Source organism: Podarcis vaucheri, assembly GCF_965113315.1.
Source record: "Podarcis vaucheri genome assembly, chromosome: 1".
NCBI lineage: Eukaryota > Metazoa > Chordata > Lepidosauria > Squamata > Lacertidae > Podarcis > Podarcis vaucheri.
In genome coordinates, this window is record NC_138759.1 from 45064753 (window position 1) to 45092496 (window position 27744).

Here is a 27744-nt window from a genome sequence, read left to right on the forward strand (position 1 = left end):
CGGTGCCCTTTGTGTCCCGGGCTCGCTAGCTGGCGGGCGAGCGGCTGGCTCGGCAAAGGCCCGGCCGCTCCGAGTGTTTCGCCGCTCGCGCCTGCGGGGCCCGCCGTGAGGAGCAGCGGCAGGAGCAGCGGCAGGAGCAGCAGAGCGCCGCCAACGCCGCCATGGTGAAGAAGCGGAAAGGCCGGGTCCTCGTTGACTCCGACACCGAGGACAGCGGCAGCGAGGAGAACCTGGACCAGGTGGGTGAGCCGAGCTGGGCCCAGGGCTTCTCTCGGCGCCCGCCGCCGCCGCCGGGCTCGCTCTCCGTGGGCGGCTGAGGGGAGCCTTCGGGTCTCCGTCCCTCAGCGTCTGCGGGTGCGTCCGCTTCGGCACCTCGGGGAGGGGCAGAGCGGGGCTCGCGTGTGGGGTGCGATGGCGGGAGGGCTCTGGGCACCAAACGTGGGTGAGGAGGAGGCGCAAGGGGGGCGTGGAGCGGGTGGGTGCAAGGCTCCCTCGGAAGCAGGCAGTTCGCTGAGGTGCCCTGGAGGGGGAAATAATATCTTAAGGGGAAGGGGGTTTGTTGTTGTTTCCCTCGTCAGTGAAGGGACGGACCTCTCCGCCAGGTGATGGGATGGGCGGGCAACGATGCATCTTCTGCCTGTAGCTCGGGGGCGGCTAGGCTTTGGTCCCCCCGTGTTGCTGAATTCCCGTCAACCCCAGCCAGCGGTCAGGGGCAGTGAGGGGTTTAGTCCAGCAACATCTGGATTAGCCATTGGCTAGCCACCCCCTACTATAGGTTGGGCTCCCACCTACATAGGACTCCTTTGAAACTCAATGGTGCTTGATGTTTTGAGGGATAGGGAACCTTTTGCAACAAATCCGTCTTAGTTCGTGTTTCCTGTCACTGAGAAAAGTCTCCTCCTGCAATGTCCGAGATTCCCAAAGTGAGTGGTTTAGTTTTGACATGCAGCCGGGCAGATGGGGAATTCTGCATAAGGTCTCTCTTAACTTTCCAGGCTTCACAGTCTTCTGTGTTTCATGTTCAGGCTTCCACAGCAAGATCCCTTTTGCCAGATTCTCTCCTTTCTGTGCCTTATAATTTTACTAATCCCCCCACCCCTCTTTGGATACTTCAGCTCTGCTAATAAAGATAATATCATAATATCCATTTTCTCTGGCTTTTGGCAGGGTGCAATTATTTCTGCTTGGTTTAGAGTGCTGGGGTCTGTCTTCCACTCTAGAGGATTCTGGAACCTGAACATTTAATGTCTCTTTTCTATGTGTCTTGGTGTATGCAAAGTGCATGGATTGTGAAAAGCAAGCTCACCAATACAACTTCATTTCTTGGGCAGTAGTTTCAGCATCAAAGCTGCAAATTCCATTTCCTGTAAAAGGCAGACCAAAAATTGAACAGGGTACAGAAGAGGAGGACACCCCCAGTCTTTTTGTTTCTATTAAGATAATAATAAATAAAAGGAGTGTTCTGTTGCTCTTGAGCCCCTGCTTGGAAAGATCCTTTCATGACCCAACTCAGGTTGGAGCCATAGAATTAGACTTGTCGCTCAGAATATATTATTTTGTCTTCCTTACAGAAGAACAGGGAATAGCAAATTATTCTGGACCTCCGATTCCTGCCACATGCAGGAAGGTCAGAATATAGATGCTGAGGTTAATTGTGAAAGAAATTCAAGCAAGGATTTTCATGGCATTAGTTAATCTCATGGAAAACTGTCTGCATTTTCCGGAGCAGTGATGTTCATGTCTGCCTAGATCTAAAAAACCTGTTGATCATATTGCCTTTGGTACTTCAGACCAAAAGAGATGTAGCCATCACAATTTAGTTCTTGGAGGGGCACAATAAAAGCTTCATGTGAAGGTCGCAACAAACACCAGTTTTTCTGATGCAGAAGCGGTCCGATAAGATTTACACTTCCAAATGGGTGATCCTTTCAAGGAGATTGTTGCCTCTCATGCTCCTTGTCCAGCTATAGGCTTCCATTATTGCTCCCTTTGACTTCTCATGCCCTATTTCACTCTTAGATGCAACAGTGGTTTCTCACTCTCGGCAGAATATGTGTACGGAGTTCCTACTAGTCAGCCTCCATCGTCTGTCAGCCAGTTCTGTGTTCCAGTTGATCACCAACTGTTAAGGAAGTGACCAACATCCTTCAATATATGCATAAACATATATTGGCTGCGAAACCCAGCCCGATGGGCGGGGTATAAATAATAAAATTATTGTTATTATAAACAGCCTTGGCACTGAAACAGTCCAGTTCTTTTATGGGTTCCAAGACTTAGGACAAAATCTATGGGTGTCCTGTTATTTTGGTTGCCTCAGAGACTCATGTGGGCATTTCCAGCTTGCATGAACTCCGTTCAAGATTCAGCCACTCAAGATACAAGTCCTAGTGTGGGGCCCATTCTATCCCATAGAATCATAGTTCTCAGATCTCCTGGTTTATATTTGGTTGGCATTGATTTGTCACAGGAGACAATGAAGATACACTCTATGTATCTATGAGTGTGAAGTCAAACTGTTGGAGTGTTACAACACTTGCTGTGACTATAGAGATCAATATGGGAGAGACATGTTTCATTGCAACTGGGGCAGTTGAAGGCATCCAGTTGTGCTTCTCTCTGGTGTTTCTTCTCTCTGTGCTCCTCCCAGCGGTTGTTCTTCCTCTGATCACTGCTGTGGATACACAAACTGACTGTCTGTTACCAGGCACTGCAGTCATCTGCGAGGGATTCCCATGCGGTGGGGTTGATGTTGCCAGTCTTTATGTCTCGGTTGCAGACATCTTTGTAATGCAGAGTTGGTCTGTCATGGGCCTAGTGTTTGAAGCCAGCTCCTCATAGAACACATCCTTGGGGATCCTGCCATCTTCTATTCTGCGGACATGACCAAGCAAAAATAGGTGTCGCTGAGACAGCAGTGTGAACATGCTTGGAAAAACACATCTTTGAGACTGTCCTGCCATGTGATGCCCAAAATCTTCTTGATTGTGTTAAGGATCTCCTGTTCCAAGGTTCATCACACCATCCAAGCCACTTGTGCCTCCAGTTGCACAACTGGTAGTTAAACAGCAACAGCTCTAAGACTTCAAAGACTGGTTCGTACTGTCAAAGCCTTCTGTCAGTCCTCCCTCAACAATATGTAGGAGATACTATGGGTGTTCTGTAGGTGGTGCAAATGCCAATGGATCCAGCCCAACAATGCCTAGGTACTAGACCATTTTTCATTCCAGAAACTACCACTACAGTGGTACCTCGGATTACAGACACTTCAGGTTACAGACGCTTCAGGTTACAGACTCCGCTAACCCAGAAATAGCATACAGCACAGTTTAAAAGGCCATTGATTGACTAAATAAACAAAGAGATGGGAGAAGAGGAAGGTCTTTACCTGGCACCTCAAAAATATGTAACAGAGACGCCAGGTGAGCCTCCCTGGGGAGAGCATTTCACAAGCCCGTTCTTGTGTTGCCGCCTTCCAGACATCTCATGGAGGAGCCACATGAAGAAGATCCTCAGATGATGAGTGCAGGGTCCGAATCAGTTCATATGACAAGCGGTGGTCTTGAGGTATTGCAGTCCTGAGTTGTATAAGGCTTTATAGATCAAAACCAGCACTTTGAGGCAGATGAAGATGATGGATTTTACAGAACTGGCGAAGCTGACAGGAAAAATCTGAAACCAGTGTGATCAAGTATTCCAAAAGGACTAGAGTAAATTTATCCGATATTTGAAAGATTATTGTAAGCAAGTAACATAACTAGCAGTGTTGTCTGAAGACTTGTAATGAGAATTTTTCTACCTTTCTATATTTATTTGAATTTCGAGTCATTTCATAATGAGTACAATTAGAATTGGAAAATTTACAAACTGCAATGATATAAAGGTTAATTTTGATAGTCATGAGGCGGGAGGGAAGGATGTCGATGGCTCTAAGAGCCAGGGTGGTAAAATGGATAATGATGATGTGAGTGTATATAATAAAATGGAAAATAAGTAAAAATTATATATATAGATACACACACACACACACACACACACCAGCACTTTGAATTGGGCCAGGAAACTAATTAGTAGTACAGTTGGGCAGGATCAGTGTAATATGCTCAAACTGTCTTGCCCCAGTGAGCAACCAAGCCACTGAATTCTGCACCAACTTAAGTTTCTGAACCATCTTCAGAGGCAGCTCCATGTATAGCATGTTACAGTAATCTAAATTTAGAGGTTGCCAGAGCATAGATGACAGAAGTTAGGCTATCCCTGTCCAGATAGGGGTGCAGCTGGGCCACCAGCGAAAGCTGATGGAAGGCAACTGTGCAGAAGGGTTGTTCTTATATACAATTGTGCAGTTTCCCGCAGTGATTTCATGTCCTTCTGAATATGTCTTTCTTTGTCTTCATTTCTGTTCTTGTTGGAGTACTCGTTTAAATGTGTTTTTTTCTAGTGATAACTACCATGGTCAAACAGTTGATAGGGGCATTTAACTTCTTCTGATTTGGGCCCTGCCATCTACCCCAAGAAGATTTACTTAACCCCTTTACTGCATTTTGACCAGAAGAGCACTTCACAGTAAGCCCAACTTTCAATTTTTGGCCATTAACAATTGGAGAATACTGTAGTACAGTGGTACCTTGGTGCTCAAACGGCTTGGCTCCTGAACAAATCGGCTTTGGTTTGCAAACGTTTTTCGGAAGCTGAACATCTGACGTGGCTTCTGCAGCTTCCGATTGAGTGCAGGAAGCTCCTGCAGCCAATCAGAAGCCGTGCCTTGGTTTTCAAACTGTTTCAGGAGTCGAACAGACTCCCAGAATGGATTAAGTTGGAGAACCAAGGTACCACTGTATGAGTAGAGTGTTTACACCTTACATGATTACTGAAGCTGGGTGCTAAGCAATATCTCTGTTAAATTGTTTCAAAACTCGCAGCCTACTTGAACAGATATGGCCACGGACATCTGAATTAACACTATGTAAAGCACTCATTCTTGAATTCATTGGAAATGTACCTTAGGTGTATGCACTTAAGCTCTTTGCTTAAACCCAAATAGTTAATATTAGGATTATAAGTGGCTTAGGAAGCTGGAAAGGTAGAAATCAATGTACATTCTTTATGAAAATGTGACCTTGTAAATATTAATATCAGGTTTGCTGGTGAAGGTGTAAAGTTGAGACACATAGTTTTTAATAGAGATGCACATTTGGAAATACATTTGGGTGCCTTGTGCCAATTTGTAAGCAAAACTGCACAGATGTTGTTGTCTGTGTGTAATGCAGTCATCTGATTAGCCATGGAAAGGAATAGCTGGTGGCAGTGGAGAGAGCTAAGGTGAGAAAATTGAGAGGAGGCAAAGATTAGATATCTGGAAGTAGGAGAGGAGAACCTAGTAGACTGAAAACTACTATTACTACTACTACTACTACTACTAATAATAATAATAATAATAATAATACAACCTTTTTTTGCATAGAGACTGATTTTGAACCTGATACCTGTGAGCAGATTTCCCATCAATTCCTCCTTCCTTGAAAAACTGTGTCGCTGGAAAACTGTTCCAGAGGGTTGGAGCATCTCCCCTTCCTCTTCTCCTTTGGAATTGTCTGGTGGCTCTCAATCCCTTCCATAAACAGAAGGAGCCCTTCTATTTATAGAAGGAATGTTGTGGATCCAATATACTGGTTTTAACATCTCTAGGAACCTGTAACTAGTGAGGAAACATTTGATATGGTTATAAAAGAAAACCCCAGAATTTGGTGAGAAAGATCAAACACCCAATAAATATTGCTTGATTTTGGTAATCAACATTTCTGGGCTTATTCATCTGTTTTTCTGTATAGACAGTACTGCTTTTTAGCATTTTTGTTATATACAACAGTGCTTAAGCATTTTTGCTGTCCAGTGACTGCTCATTTGTGCACCAAGCCCTACATGGCATTAAGCATATGGTTTGGGTGCTTTTTATTCTAATTTAATTAGCAATTGTGGGGGTGGGGTGGATTGGAGTTGTAGTGGGGGTATATTTTTCAACATATTCTTGTGGTACAATCCTGCTGAAAAACCCCTTCTCTGGCTGCTGTTTACATCTGGTGGGAAGCTGCCATTGGCATCAATATGTAGTCTGACAGCTGTTACTTTGAAAACAACAGCATGCAACACCATGTGCTTCTGATTTTCTTTCAGAGGAAAGGGGGATATTTTATTTATTCATTGAGAAGCTCTCTTCTCCGTGCCAAAATTATCACTGTGCTGTTTATGTTTGGGAAAATGTGTATGCAAATAAAGGATTGTGATGTTAACCTTTCAAGTGCTTAATTAATATAAGCCAATGTATCAGATTTTGAGGTTAGTTTCTGCTTGTAGTTTAAATCTAGCATTTAAAAGAGAAATTATGATTTTACTAGCAAGTGCTAGAACTTTGTGGGTAATGATGAAACTTCAATATTACCTCACTTCCATTTTGCTCACTTCTATAGTTGCTTGGAAACTGTGGGTCTTTCTAAACTATAATAATTCACAGTACAATAGACCAATATTAGCCAGAAGAAAATGTGAAGCATCTTTCCTTAGCAGGGGAGATGCCAAATCCTTATGAAGGATTTTCTTTCTTGCATATTAGTACAGTCTTACTAAGACAGTAAGGGACGCGGGTGGCACTGTGGGTAAAAGCCTCAGCGCCTAGGACTTGCCGATTGCATGGTCGGCGGTTCGAATCCCTGTGGCGGGGTGCACTCCCGTTGCTCGGTCCCAGCACCTGCCAACCTAGCAGTTCGAAAGCACCCTCGGGTGCAAGTAAATAAATAGGGACCGCTTACTAGCGGGAGGGTAAACGGCGTTTCCATGTGTGGCTCTGGTTCACCAGAGCAGCTTCGTCACGCTGGCCACGTGACCCGGAAGTGTCTGCGGACAGCGCTGGCTCCCGGCCTATAGAGTGAGATGAGCGCACAACCCTAGAGTCTGTCAAGACCGGCCCGTACGGGCAGGGGTACCTTTACCTTTACTAAGGGGTACCTTTACCTTTACTAAGACAGTGGTCCAGTTAAGATATTTTGCTACCTGGTTTTTCAGACCATGGTTTAGCAATTGGGAGCACACCACAGCATTGCAGACTTATTTACCCACTCCCACCTACATTCTTCCTCCCTCGCACCCTGGTAAGTGTTTACAATGGTTTGCCCAGAATAATTTGTTTGAGAGCAATTAATGGTTAATGGTGATTGTAGTTCAGAGGTCACAGAAAACTCTTAAGTTATCACTAACTAGGAAAGGGAGGGGGGAGAAAGTGTATGAGCCCAGGAAAGGGGGACAATCAAGCTCGCAGGGGAGTTCTGATCACCAAACAAAGTTTGATTATCACATAGCATGACATCTGAACCAAGCCTCTTTGATAATTAAAACACATCTTTTAGGTAGCAGGTTCTACTGAAAATTCAATGTATGTTTTTCACTTCCTGTTTTTTTTTAAATAGCAAACTCACTGATACTTAGAAATCCATCTCCCCTGTAGTGTGCCTTGTTCAGTGGAGTGCTCCCAGTGGTTGAAATTGGGGTGGCTGGAAGGTTTACTTTACACCTCTGGCCTCCTGTGCCAGCCACTGGCCTAGTTAGCATGTCACACTAAGCCACACCACAGCTTAGTGGCGGGCCTTGGAGCAGAGATTGCAGCTGCTTTGCTTTCCTCTGGCTGAATTAAATTGCGATTTGGCATAGCATGTTGTCAGGTCAGGCATACTTTTTTTTCTCTCTCCCCAAAAAACCCTATCAACTATCAATTAACCACAGGACAGCTCATGGTTAGCCTGGAGAGAGCTAAACCATGAGCCTGGGTTTGCATGACACGCTAAACCAAACCAGGGCTTAGCTCAGCATAGCATCAGAATGACCAGGAAGGAGCAAAGCTGCCTGTCTCATCTCCTAGAGCCCAAACACCTATGTGAAGTAGGCCATTGGGATATGTAGAATTCTGTAGAGATCTGTATAGCTGTTTGACTGTTGAAGTTACATGTATCAAGCCCTCCCATGTAGTAAGTTGTTACTTGGGGGAGCACTCCAATAAGCAAATGTACTAATGTGACTCATGGGTGTGCTTTAAAATGTCTAAGGCAGGGTGGTCCAACACACTGCCTGAGGACTGAATGTGGCCCCTGATACCATTTTAGGTAGCCCTTGGCAACACTTTATGCCCCTCACAGCCCTCACACTGCCTTTCCAAAGCATTAAAAGTGGACTGCAACACATTTCCTAGAAGTTTGTATGGCCGGGCACCTGTGGACTTTACTTAGGAAGGAGTTCAGAGGAGCTGGGTCGCAAAAGAGAAAGCCCTGCTTGTATGCATGCGAAGTTGGTTTTTTAATGGTTTGTACAGCGGATTACACCACGTGATAACACTGGTACTTTAAGGGACAGCATATTTGAAGAGTTGATGGAGAAGTGCTATGGTGAAAATTGTGTCTCTAATAGGGCTAGAGTCTTTTCATTTTAAAGGTAACAGTATATTTATTCTCCTACCAGGAGCTTTTATCACTTGCCAAACGGAAACGTGGTGACTCTGAGGAAAAAGAAGCGCCTGCTAGTAAGCCTACAGCATCTTCAGATTCTGAGACTTCAGACAGCGATGTAGAGGTAAGCCACAAGAATAAGTGGATTGCATCAAATCCGTGTGGATTCTGCAATATAAATCAGTATTATAATCTGGGCTTCTCTTGTAGTTTGTCCTGTCTCCTGTAAAATTAACTTGATTGTTTGGGAAAGCCTCAGCCTTGCCACATGATTCTCTTCATTTCTCCTGTGATACAGTGGACAGTCGGAGGTTCTAAAAACAAGAAGAAAGTGAAAACTGGGAAAGCAGAGAAAAAAGGAGCCATGAAGAAACAGATGAACAAAGCAGCCTCATCAGGCAGTTCTGACAAAGAAAGCTCAGCAGAGAGCTCAGCACCTGAAGAGGGTAAGAGGATGTACCATGTCAGTAATGTGGGTGGTTTTCTGTAGGCACTCATTTTCTGTTGGGCTTAGATTGTTTTTCCAGGTCAGATTATTTTTATATTTGCAGTAGGCTATGCTGAAGTACTAAAAGCATATGTAAAACAGTGGTGTGCTTGTTTAACGTTTCCTATCACTCTAGATATTTAGATGTAAAGGGCAAGAAAGGGACAATGGTTTAAGCCTTCCGTAATAAGATACGTGTAATTTTATTTTCCTGGTCTGTTCTAATCATTTCTTCCTCCCTCTACAAATCTAGTGTGGGATTCATCTAATGCAGGCATAGGCAAACTCGGCCTTCCAGATGTTTTGGGACTGCAACTCCCATCATCGCTGGCCACTGGTCCTGTTAGCTAGGGATGGTGGGAGTTGTAGTCCCAAAAGAAGAGGAGGAGGAGGAGTTTGGATTTGATATCCTGCTTTATCACTACCCTAAGGAGTCTCAAAGCGGCTAATAATCTCCTTTCCCTTCCCTCCTCACAACAAACACCCTGTGAGGTGAATGAGGCAGAGAGACTTAAGAGAAGTGTGACTAGCCCAAGGTCACCCAGCAGATGCATGTGGAGGAGCGGGGACGCGAACCCAGTTCACCAGATTACGAGTCTACCGCTCTTAACCACTACACCACTCTGGAGGGTCGAGTTTGCTTATGCCTGATCTAATGAGTCTCATTAGCGGAAGCCCTGTGCAAGGATTGGGAGAACCTCCAGAACAGTGTGCAGAGGGGGGCAATATTAAATTCCTCCCCTAGTGTCTTGGACCATTCTTGTGATTGTCTGAGCTATATGCTAATAGTATTCAGCCGCTTGCTATTGTGTATGAGGCCGCTCCTTTATTCTTTGCACTGGAGGTGAGAAATCTGTGGTCCTTCAGGTCTTGTTGGACTCCCATCAGCCTCAAACAGCATGATTAATGGTAAGAGTTGACAAGTTTTTCTTTCCCTTAAGGAATGTGTTTCATTTACCATTGCTGTAGCCTGCTTTGAACCCTTGGAGTAAAACGAATAATACATCTGAATGTGGCTTTGGTATTCTCAGTATTGTAATCTTTCTGACATTCTTAGACCTTTGGGCTGTACCTGTACTTTTTGCCTAAAAGTAACTTTCTTTTACAATCCTGCAACTCCATCCTATGCAGAGGCCCACATACTCTATTAATTTTACTTTATTAAGGAGTAACAAAAAATATAATAATGTGTATGTATTTTCTCCTGCCATAGTCAAGGTTTGTTAGTGATACTTTCTACTTTCTCACAGGTATGTGTGTATTTTAGTGCCACCAGTGTACATGGCATGCTCCAAAGTAGTAAAGGAAAAGACAGGTACCTGCCTGAGGAGCTTAGAATACAAAGTTAGATGATGATGGGGAGAAGGGGAAGCAATAGTAACAAGGAATGTATGCAGGCAAATGTCCTTGGTTTTTATCTGGAGTTCTGCAGTTGACTCAGCAGAGTGGATTCTTTCTGTTTTGTTTCAGGTGAAGTATCTGACTCTGAAAGCAATAGCTCTTGTTCCAGCTCAGACTCTGATTCATCTTCAGAAGATGAGTTCACTGATGGCTATGGGGAGGACCTCATGGGTGATGAAGAGGACAGAGCTCGGCTAGAACAGATGACAGAAAAGGAGAGGGAGCAGGAGTTGTTTAATCGGATAGAGAAGAGAGAGGTTCTAAAGAGGAGGTGAGGTTTATGATTAAAGGCTAACTTAAATAACAATTTCAGTGCCCTCTACATATGCAACACGCACCCTCATGTCCGTATTTCTAGTAAGTTTGCTAGTTTTCATTTTGGTCAATGCCTACTTGTGCTCAGTATTGGTAGGATACCTGCAAATCATTTCCCAGCTGGTTTGGTTTCAAAAAAAAGGACAGAAGTGGAGTTAATGCAGATTATAAAATTATCCTTTGCAGGGTGCAAGAAATTGTCAGAATGTGTTGTTTTCGTTTCCTATCTATATTAGATATAGATACACACTACACACACATATACATATACACACTACACACGCATATGCATATAAAAACACAAACAAATAGTGTCCTACCACCATATCTCCAACCTACTGAAAATGAAATACAGGAAGAGGATAGAAAAAATTACACTGCCCTCAATAAAAGTGCTTTTCAATTCCTCCCACTGTCCTAGAGTAGTCATGCTTTAAAGTGATCAATCCCATCAACTCAAACACTTAGGCTCACCTGCCAGCTTCTAGATCTGGTATTTTGCTTTGAAACTGAGCAACAAGTCACCTGATTTTGCCAGTAATTTGCCTAGTCTGTAACAGTAATGGGTGGACATGTTTTTCACCCACCTTTAGGGTAACTATTATTACAGTCTATTCCTTATAATTCTCTTGCTTTAGAGCAGTGATGGGAAGCCACTATTCAGATTCATCCCATAACTGGAGCTGGAAGAGAGAAGTGATGATGGTAAAAATAAAAGGCTGTTGAAAGAGACAAAAGATATGTCCCTCTGTATCCAGCTCCTGCCTCACCCACTTTTGGGCTTTAGTAACTGCCATCTCTAGCCCCACTCACCCCCCAATCTATGCTGCTGTCCACCAGGAAATGGAATTGTTGGCATACAAAAATAACTTCCCATCCCTGCTTTAAGAGTTTTTCATCTATTATAATATTTCATCCTCCCTTGACTTCTAATGATGTGTGAAAGTGACTGCAGGTTCTTACTCATTTTTCCCTTGTTTTGCGCCCAGGTTTGAAATAAAAAAGAAATTAAAGACAGCAAAAAAGAAAGAAAAGAAAGAGAAAAAGAAGAAGCAAGAAGAAGAGCAGGAGAAGAAAAAACTCACCCAGATCCAGGAATCCCAGGTAAGAACATAGCAAGCTCACTTTATCAGGTGATAACAAATGCCTAAAACCAGGTGTTTGTGATGTGAAATTACTCAGATGTTTGTGATGTGAAATCACTCAGAATCACTCAGGTGAAATCATGCACCTTCATCCTAACCAAACCAGATTAAATAATGGTCTGAATGAAAACTGAACAGAAGCAATGCATTTTTGTCTTGTCTTCCGTTATTCCTTATATAGGTAGCAGTCCTTTGATAAACCACTTCTAGGAAGTATCTGCGTTGTAATGTAGCAAAAAGAAGACTCTCATGGCACTATAAAGGCTAACAGATTTATAATAAATAAATCTGAGGTGCCACTGGACTCCATTTTTGGAAAATCATGTAATCACTTTCTGTTGTGCCAATGTGACCAATAACAGAGCTACAGTAGCTTGTCTGCACTTCTGGATGACATATTTGCATGCAGAAAATGGTCTGTTTTTATGCCCTCTTCTTTAGATAAGTTAATGAAGTGGTGCAGAATAAAACCTTTTTTAGAATAAATTCCAGGCCAGCTTTAAATGGTCATTACAAACCAAATTTTACAAATAATCCAGAAGACTTCAAAACATTGTAAAGAGAAGTGATGTGGACGAAATTTAAGTAGCTATTATAGAGGTGGCTGTGTGTTTCCATAGGTCATGTCACACAATAAAGAGCGACGGTCAAAGCGAGATGAAAAATTGGATAAGAAATCCCAAGCCATGGAAGAACTGAAAGCAGAAAGGGAGAAAAGGAAGAACAGAACAGGTTAGTTCAAAAGCCCATGAAAAGGATCTATTGTGGAGTACATTTCCAGTTAAAGAATGTGGGTGCTCCTTGATGCCCAGGGACTACACTTTTTACAGAGCCTTGATTTCGTTTAACTAACTGTGGAGGGAGCCACAGTTTCCTGATTACTTTTTTTCAGTGACTTTACATGCTTTTAAGGGCCGTTAACTTGTATGTTCATAGTAAGTGATAGACTTATACCCTCAATATCAGGCATAGGCAAACTCTGCCCTCCAGCTGTTTTGGGACTACAACTCCCATCATCCCTAGCTAACAGGACCAGTGGTCAGAGAGGATGGGAGTTGTAGTCCCAAAACTGTAGGGCCGAGTTTGCCTATGCCTGCTCAATATGAACTAAAAGGCTTCTTCAGTGCTCACTACCAAAGCACCCTGATAATGTAGGGACTAGGCACAAGCTACGCAAAAGTTTTATTCTTTCCTGAATGTCATTGGCTGGGGATACTGATATTTCTGTTAAGATTTAATTTGTGTTTTTCCTGACGGGATGGTCAGGAAATACAGGAAGCTGCCTTTTATGGAGTCATACTACTGATTCATCAAGCCCAGTATCTTCTAAATTGGCAGCTTTCAAGGGTTTCAGACAAGGGTCTCTCCCAGTCCTGCCTGGAGATGGTGGGAATTGAACTTGGGTCCTGTGTGGGTTTTTTACTAGAACTAAAGATCCATGAGCCTTAAGAATTAAAAGATTCAGAGCCCAGGAATATTGGGTATCAGAGCTGAACAGACATCATAGTCCTTCTACTTTTTGCCTCAAAACTTTCTTTAGCTTATCAGGCAAATTCAGATTGTGCATGTGGAATCATTTCCTTGCTACTTTTGTTATAAGATTGAGAATCAGAAACCTTTCTTGAGCTGATGCAAATCTTCCAGAGATCAATCTTCTGCCCCCTCTTGCATTAGAGCATCTGATTTTGTGAGCTTCCTGCACTTTAAAACGATATCCCAAAAAGGAAGCAATGTTCATTCTTTAACATGGCTATAGCTCTTAACTAACTCCTTTTCCCTTAACTAACAACCAAGATGTTGGGTTTTTTGTGCATCAGTGACACACACAGTAGACTGTGTGTAGACTATTTGACAGTTAATCAGGCTACTCTTTTCAAAGCACATTTCTTGGAGTTACTTGTATGTGCTATAGATTTGCAGACTTCTAATGTTAACATTTAGGGAAAACCTTATTTTTATTTTATTTCCTCTTACAGCTTTATCTTATAATCTTGATGCAAATGCAAATGAAAACTGTTATCCATCTTGTATTGGGATATCTGTCTGGCTCACTTGCACTTTTTTAATTAAGATATTTCTAACACACCCTTCATCCATGGATCCCAGAGTAGGATATATTGTATAGTTACAAAACATCAATTACATAAAAAATCAATGTTGTTCATGCTGTGTTTTGTCCCCAGCACCTAGGTTTTTAAAAGGCAATGGGTACAAAACTAGTAAATGTTCTCCGTTGATGTTTTGTCTTGCAGCTAATGCTAGAGCAATCATATGTGGGCAGTTCTTCAGATTTAATGGACATCAGTAAATGTATTTCTTTAGCATTCACAAGTGAACATTATACACCTGTGTTGCTTTGAACAGTAGTATGTCCTAATAACAGCTCCCTTAATAGTGTCTCATCAGAAGGTGCACAGATGGCAATATATCTACCATCTGTGCTCTGGTATCCACCAGAGTTCAGAGTGTGAACACATTTTACTAATTCAGAATTCATATAAAGAGACATGCAAATTGCCAGTGCACATGAACTAATTTTTGTATGATTGTGTTGAAGAGCTGCCCATGTAAATCTAACATGTAATTTATTTCTAAGGTTTATATCCAAGATACACAATGAAGTAAGATGTGGTAGATGAATAGCAATCTCCTTTACTCAAATGCAGTAATCAGTAAAGCTTACCGTATTTTTCGCCCTATAGGACGCACCGCCCCATAAGGCGCACCTAGTTTTTTTGGGGGGAAATAAAGGGGGGGAAATTATTTTCCCCCCCCCAGGTGCAGGGCTGGGGCGGGGGAGGCCCGAGCTTCCCCCAGCCCCCAAACAGGCAGCTCTCTGCAAGCCGTGGTAGCCCAGCGCTGGCTCCCGCTGCTTGCGGAGAGGTCCGCGAAGCCTGGACGCGCTGATCTCAGCGCGCGCCAGGCTTCGGCATGCAGGCAACTCTCCGCAAGCAGCGGGAGTGCTCCCGCTGCTTGTGGAGAGGTCCGCGAAGCCTGGAGAGCGAGAGGGGTCGGTGCGCACCGACCCCTCTCGCTCTCCAGGCTTCAGCGAAAGCCTGCATTCGCCCCATAGGACGCACACACATTTCCCCTTCATTTTGGAGGGGGGAAAATGTGTCCTATAGGGCGAAAAATATGGTAATTTGAGCCAAAAAGAATTCAGCCATGCTTAGCCCTGGAACTCAGCTTGGAAGAAAAAAAAATGTGAATACGGCTAACAGCATGGGCTCCCTTGAGGCAATACCTGGTTAGAGCCTTACTTATTTTAACTAAAGGGGTCTCTGGTCGAGGAAACTGAACAGAAGAGAATTATGTCATTTTTTTCTTTGTAGCTGAGTTGCTTTTAAAGAAGCAGCCATTAAAAACGAGTGAAGTTTACTCAGATGATGAAGAGGAAGAAGAAGACGATAAATCTAGTGAGAAAACTGATCGTTCATCCAGATCTTCATCTTCTGATGAGGAGGAAGAGTAAGTACTGAAGTACTGCTTGAGGGCAGTGAATAAAGCTGTATACCTTTCATAGTATTCTGTGGGGGCTATGCTTGTTTTCATCTTATGAGAGAGCCAGTGTGCTGTAGTAGGACTGGGGAAGCCCACTTTCAATATTTCAGGAACACTGGGTAACTTTTGGCCATTCACTACCTGTCAGCCCAATCTACCTCACAAGATCGTTGTGGGGATCAAATGGAAGACAGGAGAACCATTTGCACCACCTTGAACCCTTTAGCGTACAGGTGAGATAACTGGCTTTCACTTGCTTGCTTTCCCAATAATAAGCTCCCCCCGTCCATTTTTAAAAAACCAGTTAAAATACTTTACTGCAAGGGCTTTGCTGAAGTTTTGTTTAAAGTGAAGGGTTCCACCACTATAAAAATAAAAATTGAGAACCACTGTGTTAATGTGTGGATTTTGTTACGTGAGTGTGGCACTCTCATTCTGTTTGAATATTTCCTCCTGTGTCATGCTAGGAAAGAAGAAATCCCTCCTAAATCACAGCCAGTGTCCTTGCCTGAAGAACTGAATCGGGTTCGATTATCTCGACACAAACTAGAGCGATGGTGTCACATGCCTTTCTTTGCCAAGACGGTCACTGGCTGCTTTGTGCGCATCGGCATAGGAAACCACAATAGCAAACCAGTTTACAGAGTGAGTATATCCTTGATCAAACCCAATTCCTGTTGACACCAGAAGAAGCAGGACACTGTACAAATATATGGTGACGGGAAAGCGGGTAATTACCCAACACAATATTAGTTATGAAGCCCTTTTACTTATCCCACCTTGCTGTCCTCTTTTTCTTGATAAATACCAAGATCTATAGAATCCCTTGTTTAACCAGTGAAACGGACAACACAACAGAATGCATTCCCTGCTGCAGCTCTCTGTGCACCCCAGAATCTGTTTCAAAGGTTGGAAGACCCTCCGGAGCAGATGAGGGGAGGTACCAAGGGAGTACAGCAGTGAGAAGAGGAAGGGGAATTTCTCTTGTAGAACTAGAAGTCCACTGTTGTGAAATTAGCTGCCACCTGTTATGTTGGGTCCAAATTTAAGCATCTGCCAACAGAAGGTTTTTGATTCCGCAGAGGAATGCAGCTGATAACAATGAAAATGAATATTATTGCATACCCCTGGTGCTCTGGAGCATCCTCTGACCTGCTGAGGGAAAGGGGATTTAGCAAAAGTCCTCATCTCTGTTTCATTGCTGGGAGAATCTTCTGAGCAGAACTTCTAAGGCAGCCTTTCTCAACCTGTGGGTCCCCAGATGTTGTTGAACTACAACTCCCATCACCCCTAGCTAGCAAGGCCAGAGCTCAGGGATGATGGGAGTTGTAGTCCAACAACATCTGGGGACCCACAGGTTGAGAACCGCTGTTCTAAGGGAATACGCGCACCACTAGGAACAATTCTCGATCCAAGCCATTGCAATTTAAATGTTGCCATTATACTTTATTTATGAGATAAGGCCTTATTGCTTCAGAAACAAAGAACACCATTACAGATGTGCCAGTAGGCATGGCATTTTGTTCCAGCTCCATCTAGACGCTCCTTCTTAAGTCTGCCTCTCCTTGACTCCTTTCCCCCTCCATGGAAGTACTCATCCTTTTTCACTTTATCTTTATTTATATAGGTGGCAGAAATAACAGGTGTTGTAGAAACTGCAAAGGTTTATCAGCTTGGAGGTACCAGGACAAACAAAGGGTTGCAGTTAAGGTAAGACCTGCTCCATCATTTTGAGAGTGTGGTATATGAGAGGTGAATTCCAAAATACTTCTATCCTTGAGTAGTAGGAAGCTGATAAATTTCTGTCAGGGTATTGAGCACAGAGGAGTTTATCCAACGAAGTTGTTCCATTTGCACAAGGACTTCCTCATGCTCAACAGAATTCACAGGACGCTCCCACTGCAGGACTGGAGGGGAGGCAATTTTTGCCTATTCCTTCTTTCCCCTGTGCTCTTTGAAATACTTCTCCAGAAGCTTCAGGGACCCTCAAAGAGTGTGGGAGGTGGCTTGAGGAGCAAAAGGGAAATCTATGAAAATTGCTTCCTCCATCAGGACCTTCTCCTTGATTTCAGGCCTTCCCAATATTTTCCTTAGAGATATGAAAAAAATGGAGCGTCCAAACAAATATTTGAGTGAAACTGAGTGAATGTATGCTATGTTATTCCTACTAACATTTCCCCCTTCACCATTTCCAGCAAATTTATAATGTGTCTTCCTGTAGCAAAGTAGAGATAGCGTAACATAGTCACTATACAGAGGTATACTTAGTAGCCAGGTATAAATGCACTTTATATCTGTCTCCTGCTGTCCTGCCCTTGGGAAGGTGCTGTGGAATGATGGCTCCTTTTTTCCTTCTCTATGCAGGCATGGCAGTGACCAGCGTGTGTTCCGCTTAGAATTTGTCTCCAATCAAGAATTCACAGAGAGCGAGTTCATGAAGTGGAAGGAAGCTGTAAGTATTTCCATTTTTCCAAACAGGAGTGTTGAATGGTGAGTGAAGTACTCTGACACTATTTCTCTTAACATCTAGATGTTTTCTGCCGGGATGCAGCTACCAACACTAGATGAGATAAACAAGAAGGACATGTCTATCAAAGAAGCCCTCAACTATAAATTCAATGACCAGGACATTGAGGAGGTAAATGAAGAAAATGTACTTTTGAGCTGAACCCATACAATTGAAGGTTCACAATGGAAAGGTAGGTGAGCTCTTAGATGTTCTCAGGTGCCAGATTCTAGTTCTGTAAAGATAAGATGGGTTAGACTTCCTGTTTGTGTTGGGAAAGACATCGTATTGAAAAAGACTGTTAATATTGGGAATGGGAAACCTGTGGCCACCCAGATTTTGTTGGACTCACATCAGCCCAAAGCAGCAGCACCAGTGGTCAGGGATGATGAGAGTTGTAGCCCAAAAATGTCTGGAGGTCTATGGATTCCCTATCTCTGGTTCTTATCCTATTTTAGTGTTGTTGGCATATCACAGTTACTCTACTTACTTCAGATTTGCAAAAGTTAGATCACAGCAGAAGTAGGACTTGTATTCTGTTGTGAGTAAGGCACTAAAGACTAGGTTTGTAAGGGAGGAGGAGAGATGGGTTGTTGTTTCTTAGCATCTGCCCACAGGAGAAATTAGCTGGGCTCTGCAGTACTTACCGTATTTTTTGCTCTATAAGACACACTTTTTCCCTCCTAAAAAAGTAAGGGGAAATGTGTGTGCATCTTATGGAGCGAATGCAGGCTGCGCAGCTATCCCAGAAGCCAGAACAGCGAGAGCGATCACTGTGCAGAGCTCCCTCTTGCTGTTCTAGCGTCTGGCTTAGCCCCGTGCAGCCTCTTCTGGGCAAGGGGGGCCTTCATCCCGCTGCCCTGAAGAGGCTGCACGCAGCTAAGCCAGAAGCTAGAACAGTGAGAGGGAGTGCCACACAGTGATCCCTCTTGCTGTTCTGGCTTCTGGGATTCAGAATATTTTTTTTCTTGTTTTCCTCCTCCAAAAACTAGGTGCGTCTTATGGTCAGGTGCGTCTTATAGAGCGAAAAATACAGTGCCACCCGTAATCATGTAACAACAAAGATAGACTGCAGTTACTCTTGATAGATTATTGTCGGCTAGTGGACATGCAGCCAGTGTGTTAACATGATGGAATAAATTTTAGAATGCTTCTTTACTGTTCTTGTACCATGTAAATACAGGCTAGGAACAAAAATTTCAGCAGGCCACAAAGTGAGTGATGTAGGACCTTAGCCTGGCTTGTCAGTGTTTGAATAGAGCGAGCCAGAGCAGCTTTTTCATAACTAACTATCAGTTAGCCCACCTTTCATAATGTCCCCCCCCTCCCCTTGTGCATTTGTAGATTGTAAAAGAGAAAGAAAGGTTCCGGAAAGCACCACCAAACTATGCCATGAAGAAAACACAGCTACTAAAAGAAAAGGTAAAATATGGTGACACTGGGAAATGGCCCCTAAAATAATTTCTTTCAAGATTAAGGCTGCCATTTTCAATATATATTTTAGTAATATTGCTTAACTTGTTTCCCGAGGGGGGGGCAGTATCCCCTTTATTGCTGAGAATCCTTTGTAAAGATTGACACAACTTGTTCAAATTTGATAAGTGCACTAACTGTTGCTTCTCTTGCCTTGAGTCAGATCCCTGTTGATCCTGAAGTATAATATATTATTAAGAAAGAAAGCACATAACCGGTTGAACTAACAACATAATAACCTCATGGTTTTTAATCAATTCACATAGCTGATGCTACGACAGTGGTTCATTCCTAACAAATAATTATTTTTATTAAAGGCCATGGCAGAAGACATGGGAGATCAGGACAGAGCAAAACAGATTCAAGACCAGCTTAATGAGTTAGAGGAGAGAGCAGAGGCCTTGGATCGCCAGCGAACGAAAAATATTTCAGCCATCAGGTTGGTACCTAATATTTAATAATAGACATGGGGACAGAAAACCAGCAATACTGCTTTTGTGACCAGTATTGGTCACTGCTGTTATTTCAGAGTGATCTTGTTAATTTTCCATCTGGACAGAATCTGCTACTTTTCAGGGTTCAGAATTTATTTCTCATTTCAGTCATTTCAAAAAGAAATAGAAAGTGGCTTCTAGAAAAATAGCTTGTTGAGATCCTGAATTTCAAAATTCCTTTCTAATACATGAGGTAAGTGAAATACATACACCTTTTCTTTTTCTTTCGTTTTGCAGTTACATCAATCAGAGGAATCGAGAATGGAACATTGTGGAATCTGAAAAGGCTCTAGTGGTGAGTGATGTTGATAGTGCAAAGAAGGCAAAATATATTGTCATGGGAAAGGTGGCTCTCTGAACTCTCTGCTGCTTTTTACGATGACGTATAATTTTCTGGACAGCCTTACCATATTGCCATTTAGTATCAAGCAATAACATGCAACTATACTTGAGTGGCACTGTTGTGATAAAGTAACTTAAAGCCTGCCTGCTGAAAAGGTCCAGTCCATTTATCAAAGCAGGAACATGAGAAAAATAGCATTTGCTGGAGGCTGACTTTCCCTGTCAAACACATTTTCCTGTCTGGGATGATGAAAGGGCTACAGCGACCATTGGCTTTTAGTGCCACTATATAACTGTGGTTTGAAACTGTCTCAACCAGGAAAGCTTTATGATTGTTAAGAGCCTAGGGTAGGGGAAAACCTATTGATAGAAGACAAGGGAAATGTTTAGCACTCTAGTTTGTAGTCGCAGCCTCCATAGGCTTGTTTTCTCACCCTTCCCAATCCTGTCTTGCATATATGGTAAATGAGGAAGAAAATGTTTTTCCCAACATACTCACTTGGGGCTCCTACATATGGAAGGTGTCTTCCAATTGTTCTTAAACCTTCCATTTGTGAATTGCTCAAGCAGTATCAGCACCTGCAGTCCTACTTTAGCTTTCTGATAAGTTGTGGGGTGGACGAATTGTTCTCATTATGAACCTAAGAGGAGCCCTGCTGGATCTGACTAAAGGCCCACCTAGTCCAGTATCCTGTTTTCTAGCAGCCAAAAACATGCCTGTGGGCTCCCCAAAAGCAGGGCACAGGGACAGCAGCCCTCTCCTTGTTTCCGAGGAGCTGCATTTGGAGATATGCTGGGGAAAGTATAAGGCAAGTCAGGACTGCATATTTCATATTTCTCTCTGCAGGCTGAAAGCCACAGTATGAAAAACCAACAGATGGATCCCTTTACTCGGCGGCAGTGTAAGCCCACAATAGTCTCCAACGTAAGTAAAATGCAGAGATTTGACAGCAATCGGGAGCAGAGCAAGCTATTCACATATGGGGGGGGGTGTATGAAGAGAGAGAGAGAGAATCTAGATGCGGCAACATAAGGTGTGGATCACTGAAAATGTATCTAGAAGAAGGCAGCACTATAGTCTATTGCCCACTGCACAGGAGAACAGTATATTAATTTCCTGTTTCAGCAGAGTGCTGTATTGGTGTGCAAATCCCATTTTTATAACTGAAGCAGAGTATTTCTGTCATGCATGGAAAATCACTGAAACCATTTGGAAAGATAGTGTATATGTTTCTAACTATACGTTTATTGAGTTGTGGGATATGGGTACACGGGATATATTAAGGGTTGGGATTCAGCTAATGAGTCCTCTCAGTGGAAGCCCCGCTCAGAGACTTCCACTTGTACAATGGGGTTTCCCCCTCCCTCTGTGCGCACCCTACCCCCTAAAATTGGTTTTGGGAGGTCGGGGAAATCCCCCATAACAGTGTTGAGGAATGAGGTTTGTTCCATTCCATTCCACAAGCTAAAATGCTTGTGCTGATTAGAAGAGTATTACCTTTAATTCCTCCCTTTATACACATACTTGTTTCTGTATGAAGAGAGAAATGTTAACCTATAAACGGTCAAGTCCATTGTTCAACCTGACATTAAATTTCTTCCTTTGTCACAGTCTAGAGATCCTGCTGTCCAAGCTGCTATTCTTGCCCAACTTAATGCAAAATACGGATCAGGTGTATTGCCAGATGCTCCAAAGGACATGAGCAAGGCAAGTTCCCTCAACTTTTTGCTGTTGCATATGCTTCTATCATGTAATCCTTACCTTTGGAATTGCCACCATGTGAAATAGTCACATTTTAAACCTCAAGCTGCGTCTAAGAATAGAATGGGGTCTACAATGGGACCTTTCAGACACTATAGCCAATAAAGCATGGTTGGGTAAGCTTCTGTGTTACTTGATATTAAAAGATGTCTCTTGTTTCAGAGTCAGGGAAAAGACAAAGATATGAATTCAAAAACTGCCAGTGACCTCTCAGAGGATCTCTTCAAAGTGCATGATTTTGATGTGAAGATTGATCTCCAGGTTCCCAGCTCAGGTAGGTTGTGCCTGTCCCTCAGGGAATGAAAGGTAAAGGTGGTAGAAAAGGAAAAGTTTTAGGTGCCACCTTGCAAATAAAAAATAAAAAAAAATAGCCGGGTGGTTTTTAAAAAATCCAAAGCATGTGAATGGAAAATACACAAATTTTGTGCATCCCGGCAGAAACTACGAGCAGCCATAACTTTGAAAAAGTGAACTTCTGTTAGTAGAGCTGTTCTTTTTCTGGTTAACGTAGCTTAAAGAACCAGAAACTTCAAAAAGTGCAGCTTCTATTTAGACCGAGGAGCTGGTTTAAAGTTGAGAGAAGCCACCATTGGTTTGGTGTCACCACTGCCCTCATAGATCCTGCTGGATTTACTGCTTTCCTTTGCCGCTGCATCTGAGGAGGGGTCTGCTGTACTGTAGGAACTGGAAGTTTCTTAGGTCTGTCTTCTGCTCAGTGTCTCGGGGGGCAGGCAGAACTCTTTTTTTTTTTTTTTTACTTATGTTACACTGCTGGCACCACATTAATAATCATGGCTATCCCCTGCAGAAAGCTTGCAGAGTTAATGCACTCCCTTGAGCCTGATTGTTTGAAGAGAGCCATGCACCTTGCTGAGTTACACACCTAGTATGTGTGCCTTATTTCCCAACAGAGTCCAAAACACTGGCTATCACCTCCAAGGCTCCCCCAGCAAAAGATGGCGCCCCCCGGCGATCACTGAACCTGGAGGACTACAAGAAAAGGCGGGGGCTTATTTGAGCAAACCCCACTCTCTGCTGCTTCTGATCCTGCATGCTACATGATATCCCGCCCTTTATTTTCTTCCCTCCCTCTTCAGTTTGCCCTTCGGGGTTGGAGCAGCAACAGAGCTGGGAAGAGACTCTTTAAAATTGCCAGCCATCTGTAATATAAATCATTGACTCTTTACTGTATAGACCTCCATTTCTTGCCCTTTTCTGCCACCCACAAATATGGATCCATGCTATTTTTAGTTTTGTTTTGTTTGTTAATACAGCTATTTGGAGTTGGCTGTATGTATTCAGTGTTAACCTGGAGTCTGGATTTCTGCAGGAATCTGTTGGTGGCAGAAGCTGTGTTAGCACTTGGCTGTCTCAACCACCACAAGCAAGGAAAATTAAACCGTGGCACAAGACCTCTTGTGAAGGTCGCCTGCACTTTTTCCCTCGTCTTCTCTCCCCTTTCTCCTAGCTGTGGAGAAGGGTATATTTTACGAACTGGTTTAGGTTGAAAGTGTACATTTTTGTGGGGGGTGGGTGGGTTGTGTGAATTTTTTCCAGATAGTTTTTTTAAAAAATCGATTTTCACCTGCAGTAAATTTGTATCTGTCATGGTTCTTTAAATCTGTCTTGAATTTTTACCAGCTATATTTGAGCATCCAAAACAGCAGGGGCAATTTAATAAATGTGATTTTATTTTATTATTTTATTATTTTATTATTTTATACAAACAGGGAGCCTGGCTGACAATAGCTGTGTAACTTCACACTGTTCCTTCACACAGACTTAGAAAAACCCCTTCCCTCATCTTCCCCCCAGTCACTGTCTTTGTAAAGCAGTAGTACATGTGCCCTTGACTTTCCTGCTACAGGTAGGTGGGGCAGTTTTATTCTTCCTGGCTGCTGCTTGGATCTCTTCCCCCACCCACCCCAAAAACCCCACAACAAACCATGTAACCTTTTGATCTTTCATTTTGCACCCTTACCAAATTGCCTTTTATAGCCAGAATTATTATTTTTTCATTTGCCTCCCGTTTTTATTTTATTTTATATTTTAATCTTATTCTGCAGAATGGAAAGCGTACAGTAAAAAATTGAAAATATAAGAGGGCAGTTAACTTGACCTATATGTAACTGGTACAACGTGTGCAGCTGAACTCCAGCATAAGGATTGTATGTATGGAATGTCTGAATAGGAAAAAGATGACTGCTTGATAATCACTCAGGTGTAAAGATCGAAGTGTAAATAAATGACATTTTATCAAAGAGCTCTTCAAAATGAACTACCATGGATTATACTGAACTAAGACTGTGCATACATTGATGAACATTAGTGATCTGTCGGATCATGCCAGTGCCAGTGCTGGAAAAGTGCCCTAAATAAGGATACTTTCCTGAAGCTGGATTAAAAGGAGAAATCCAAACACACGTGAAGCATTCTTAAGCAGGCCCAGAAAATGTTTGCTCACATCAGAATAGAAGTTTGAGTCTTGTGGCTGTGATCTGGGGAATCCTTACTGATGCTTTAATCTATTTCTTCTTTGATTCCTTATTTAAGATTAGGGAGGAACACACAGTCCTCCTCCCGAAGTGGTTCTCGTCAAGTTGTGTAAACGTAGTGACTTTATTTACTACATAGTCCATAGCTTTGCAGACTATTGTGTAAATATGTAATCATTCTGTTTTTCTGCCTTTTTTCTAGCTACTTTTCTCAAGCGCTTGTGGACTCTTTTATTGACATACATGCTTCTAACTTTTTTTTTAAAGTGGATTTCTAGAATCTGCCAATGTTTGGGGAGCCATCATGATATGCTATGTAGATATGCATCTCTATCACTCGGATTTATTTGTCAGCAACATTATCCGTAGTAGCCAGTCTCCCTGATACCAACATTTCTGATATAGAGAGATAGTAAGTCCAAAACTCTTTGACAGAGTTCTGATTGCCCACCAATATTTGCAAAGCTATGGCATAGGAGCAAGGAAAGAGCCGGCAAATGTTAAACTAATGTTCTTATGATCCCTCCTAATTATCATGGCAGTCTGCAGCCGAAATGCACTTCCTGATGTTGGGCTTCATAATCAGAGTACGGAAGGCCTCCCTAAGTTGTAAATAATGCATCAGTTTATCCTTTCCAATTGGGTTACAGGAGTTGATCAAATAAAACACTGTGGAACTTTTAGGACACAAGTGAATGAGGTCGCCATCCTCATGTATCCCCTCCTTACCAAACTTAGAAGAGGTTCTCCTTTCACACAGGTAATGGACGATTCCTTGTCACCTTGTGTTTTTTTCACTTGAGAATAATGCATTGAGGGAGTAATATTTTTTCTGGGATAGCTACGGAACTAATTGTGTATGAAGGTGTAATGTTTTCTCCTCTTTTAAGTGCATGTGACAGTGAGTGGCGACAACACAGGCTCATTGGGAGGGATGGGTTTATTTGCTTTAATTCATTGTCTCGGCAGCATTCGTTACAAATGTATAGACTTCTATAAATAAACTTTGGTTGGTTTTAATAAAGCTGCTCTTGTTTCATCCTTTGCTGTAAGGTGCTCGGCAGACCTTGAGCAACACAACTCAAGGAGTCCAGACTACTCGTCATATAGTTACCGCAAAGCTTTTCAAATCCACTTTGAGCTTTGTCTCCGGTTGAGTGTAAAATAAATCATTGTACTACTTCTGAGGTTATTTTGACAGAGAGCAGTTAAGATTAGATGGAAAGGCTTGCTTGGAGTTCTGTTCTGTTTCAGAAGCACAAACAGATGCAATTCCTTTTGAAGGAAGGGCAAGATTAAAATGTAGTTAAAGTAAATCCCTGGATGCGCCTTACATTTCTCTCTGAATTCTGGCCTTGTGAGCCATTCATTTTAAAAAAATTTATCTTGTAAAAATCTTTCAGGATAGCTAATGGTTCACTTGTCACAGCCATGGTCAGAAGCAAACTGGCTCACCACAAACAAGCATGTTGTGGCATGCCAGTGTGTAGACACAAGTTGTAGAGAACAGCTAAGGCAAGTGCCTTACAATCACTTGATAAAAAAATATCAATGCAACAAGTAAAACAAGTTAAATTCAAAGTCCTAGCAAAGCAGCAGCAGCATTATACTGGGCCTGTGAAAAATAGGCATATTAGTGTCGCTCTCTACTGCAGCTTCTCATAACACACTTCAAATGGGATTATTGTCATATAGAGGCTTTCAGCAGCAGCCTTGGTAGCTGCCTTCAGTCGGGGGGCCTGTCCTTCCAGGCCAGGTGGAAGGGACCCACACAGGGAGCAGAGACCATGTCTTGAACACCTCACAGGCAAACTATCTCTTATTGGATACTTTATTCAGAAGTATTAGGTAAACAAAACAACCACACACCCGCCATTTCCTTGAAATGAACTGGAAATTGCTCAATTTATATACCATACACACAAGTCATGCTCAAATGAAAAAGCAAGTGCCTGCACAGATTTGCTTGCTTGCACTTCTGCCCCAGAGCATTAAATTGCTAATTGTGTCAATGTGCAGGCCTATAAGAATCTGCTGTAAAGCAGTCTTGTGGCTCCTTGAAGAGCAGTGATTGTCTTTATCCAGTAGATAGGATTGTAGTGGCCTGATACCTGCGACGTGGTAGTTATGCAAGTTCAGGTCCTTGCTTGGGGATCTTCAGCTCTGTGTAAGCAGATATGCTTCCTGGACTATTTACAACTGTAAGAGAAGACGAATTAAGAGGAGGATCATTGTGGCTGGTCTTCTGATGGGCACCAGGGTGAAACTGCCTTTTCTACCGAGGACATAGGGCTGGACTCAACCAATGTGTTCTGTCAATGCAAGGACTTACGCTAGCGCAGTTAAACTTCCCCCTCTTACCCCTCCATGTGCCTCATGCCCTCCCCAGATTGGCTCTGGAAAGTTGCAGGAATCCCTAGAACTTATCTAGGGGGCCCATGAGAGGAGGGCAAATTCCATTGCACAAGCAGAAAACCTGGTGCTGAAAGGATAAGCTACTTGGAAACCACCCTTCATAAAACTGAGTTCCTTAGGAAATTGTACATATACGTACTTTAATTATTTGCAATGGTTGTGTGTTTTAGGGGTGGAATTGCTCAAACAGTTAAACACTGTTTTTACTATATCTAGAAAGACAACTTAGAAGGCAGTGCTGGCATTTTCTTCTCCATTATTCCAGTCACAAGAACTGAGGCCCCTTTTCTTCAGTGCTGAGGTCCCCTAGACTAGAGCAATGGGGTTTTTCCTCCCTTTATGGACACTGGAGAACGTCATATCCCTCCCCTTTATTGTCTAGGCAGCATGCCAGAGAGGAAAAGCTCCCTTAACTGATTAATTTCTTTGCATGTGCCCTCACCCACCCAATTTTTAGAAACTAAAGTTTGAACTGCTCATTTCTTAGACTGAAGAGGCACACCGTGGTAAAATTTGGAAGATAGTGTGGCTCATCCCTGACCATTGGTCATGCTGATGGGGGCTGATTGGAGTTGGAGTCCAGCAACATCTGAAGGGCCCTGGGAGAGGCATAGCTCAGTGGTAAAATAATAGAATTTAAGAGTTGGAAGGGACTCTAAGGGTCATCTAGTCCAACCCCCTGCAGTGCAGGAAACTTGCCCAATATGGGGCTTGAACCCATGACCCTGAGGCTGCGAGTCTCCTGCTCTACCAGCTGAGCTCCCTGGACATCCAAGGGTGTAACCCAGTGGTAGAGCATTTGCTTTGCATACAGAATATTCCAGTTTCAATCTGTGGCATCTCCAGGTAAGGTGGGGAAAGACTTTTTTTTTTTTTTGAAATCGTAGAAATCTACTGCAAGTCTGTGGAAAATGCGCCA

General features: G+C 42.9%; 1 protein-coding gene across 1 annotated transcript; it reads left to right on the top strand.

The window, feature by feature from the left end:
* The first annotated feature begins 8 nt into the window (after positions 1-8).
* On the top strand, positions 9-25434 carry RTF1 (RTF1 homolog, Paf1/RNA polymerase II complex component). The gene is made up of 18 exons (XM_082240072.1): positions 9-239; positions 8503-8613; positions 8788-8935; positions 10447-10648; positions 11682-11796; positions 12458-12569; positions 15170-15305; positions 15806-15983; positions 16966-17048; positions 17703-17790; positions 17869-17976; positions 19189-19266; positions 19635-19756; positions 20049-20106; positions 21001-21078; positions 21766-21861; positions 22078-22189; positions 22827-25434. Exons 1-18 carry the CDS (start codon positions 162-164, stop codon positions 22931-22933), a joined length of 2010 nt encoding a protein of 669 aa, XP_082096198.1. The 5' UTR covers positions 9-161; the 3' UTR covers positions 22934-25434.
* Positions 25435-27744: the final 2310 nt, after the last annotated feature.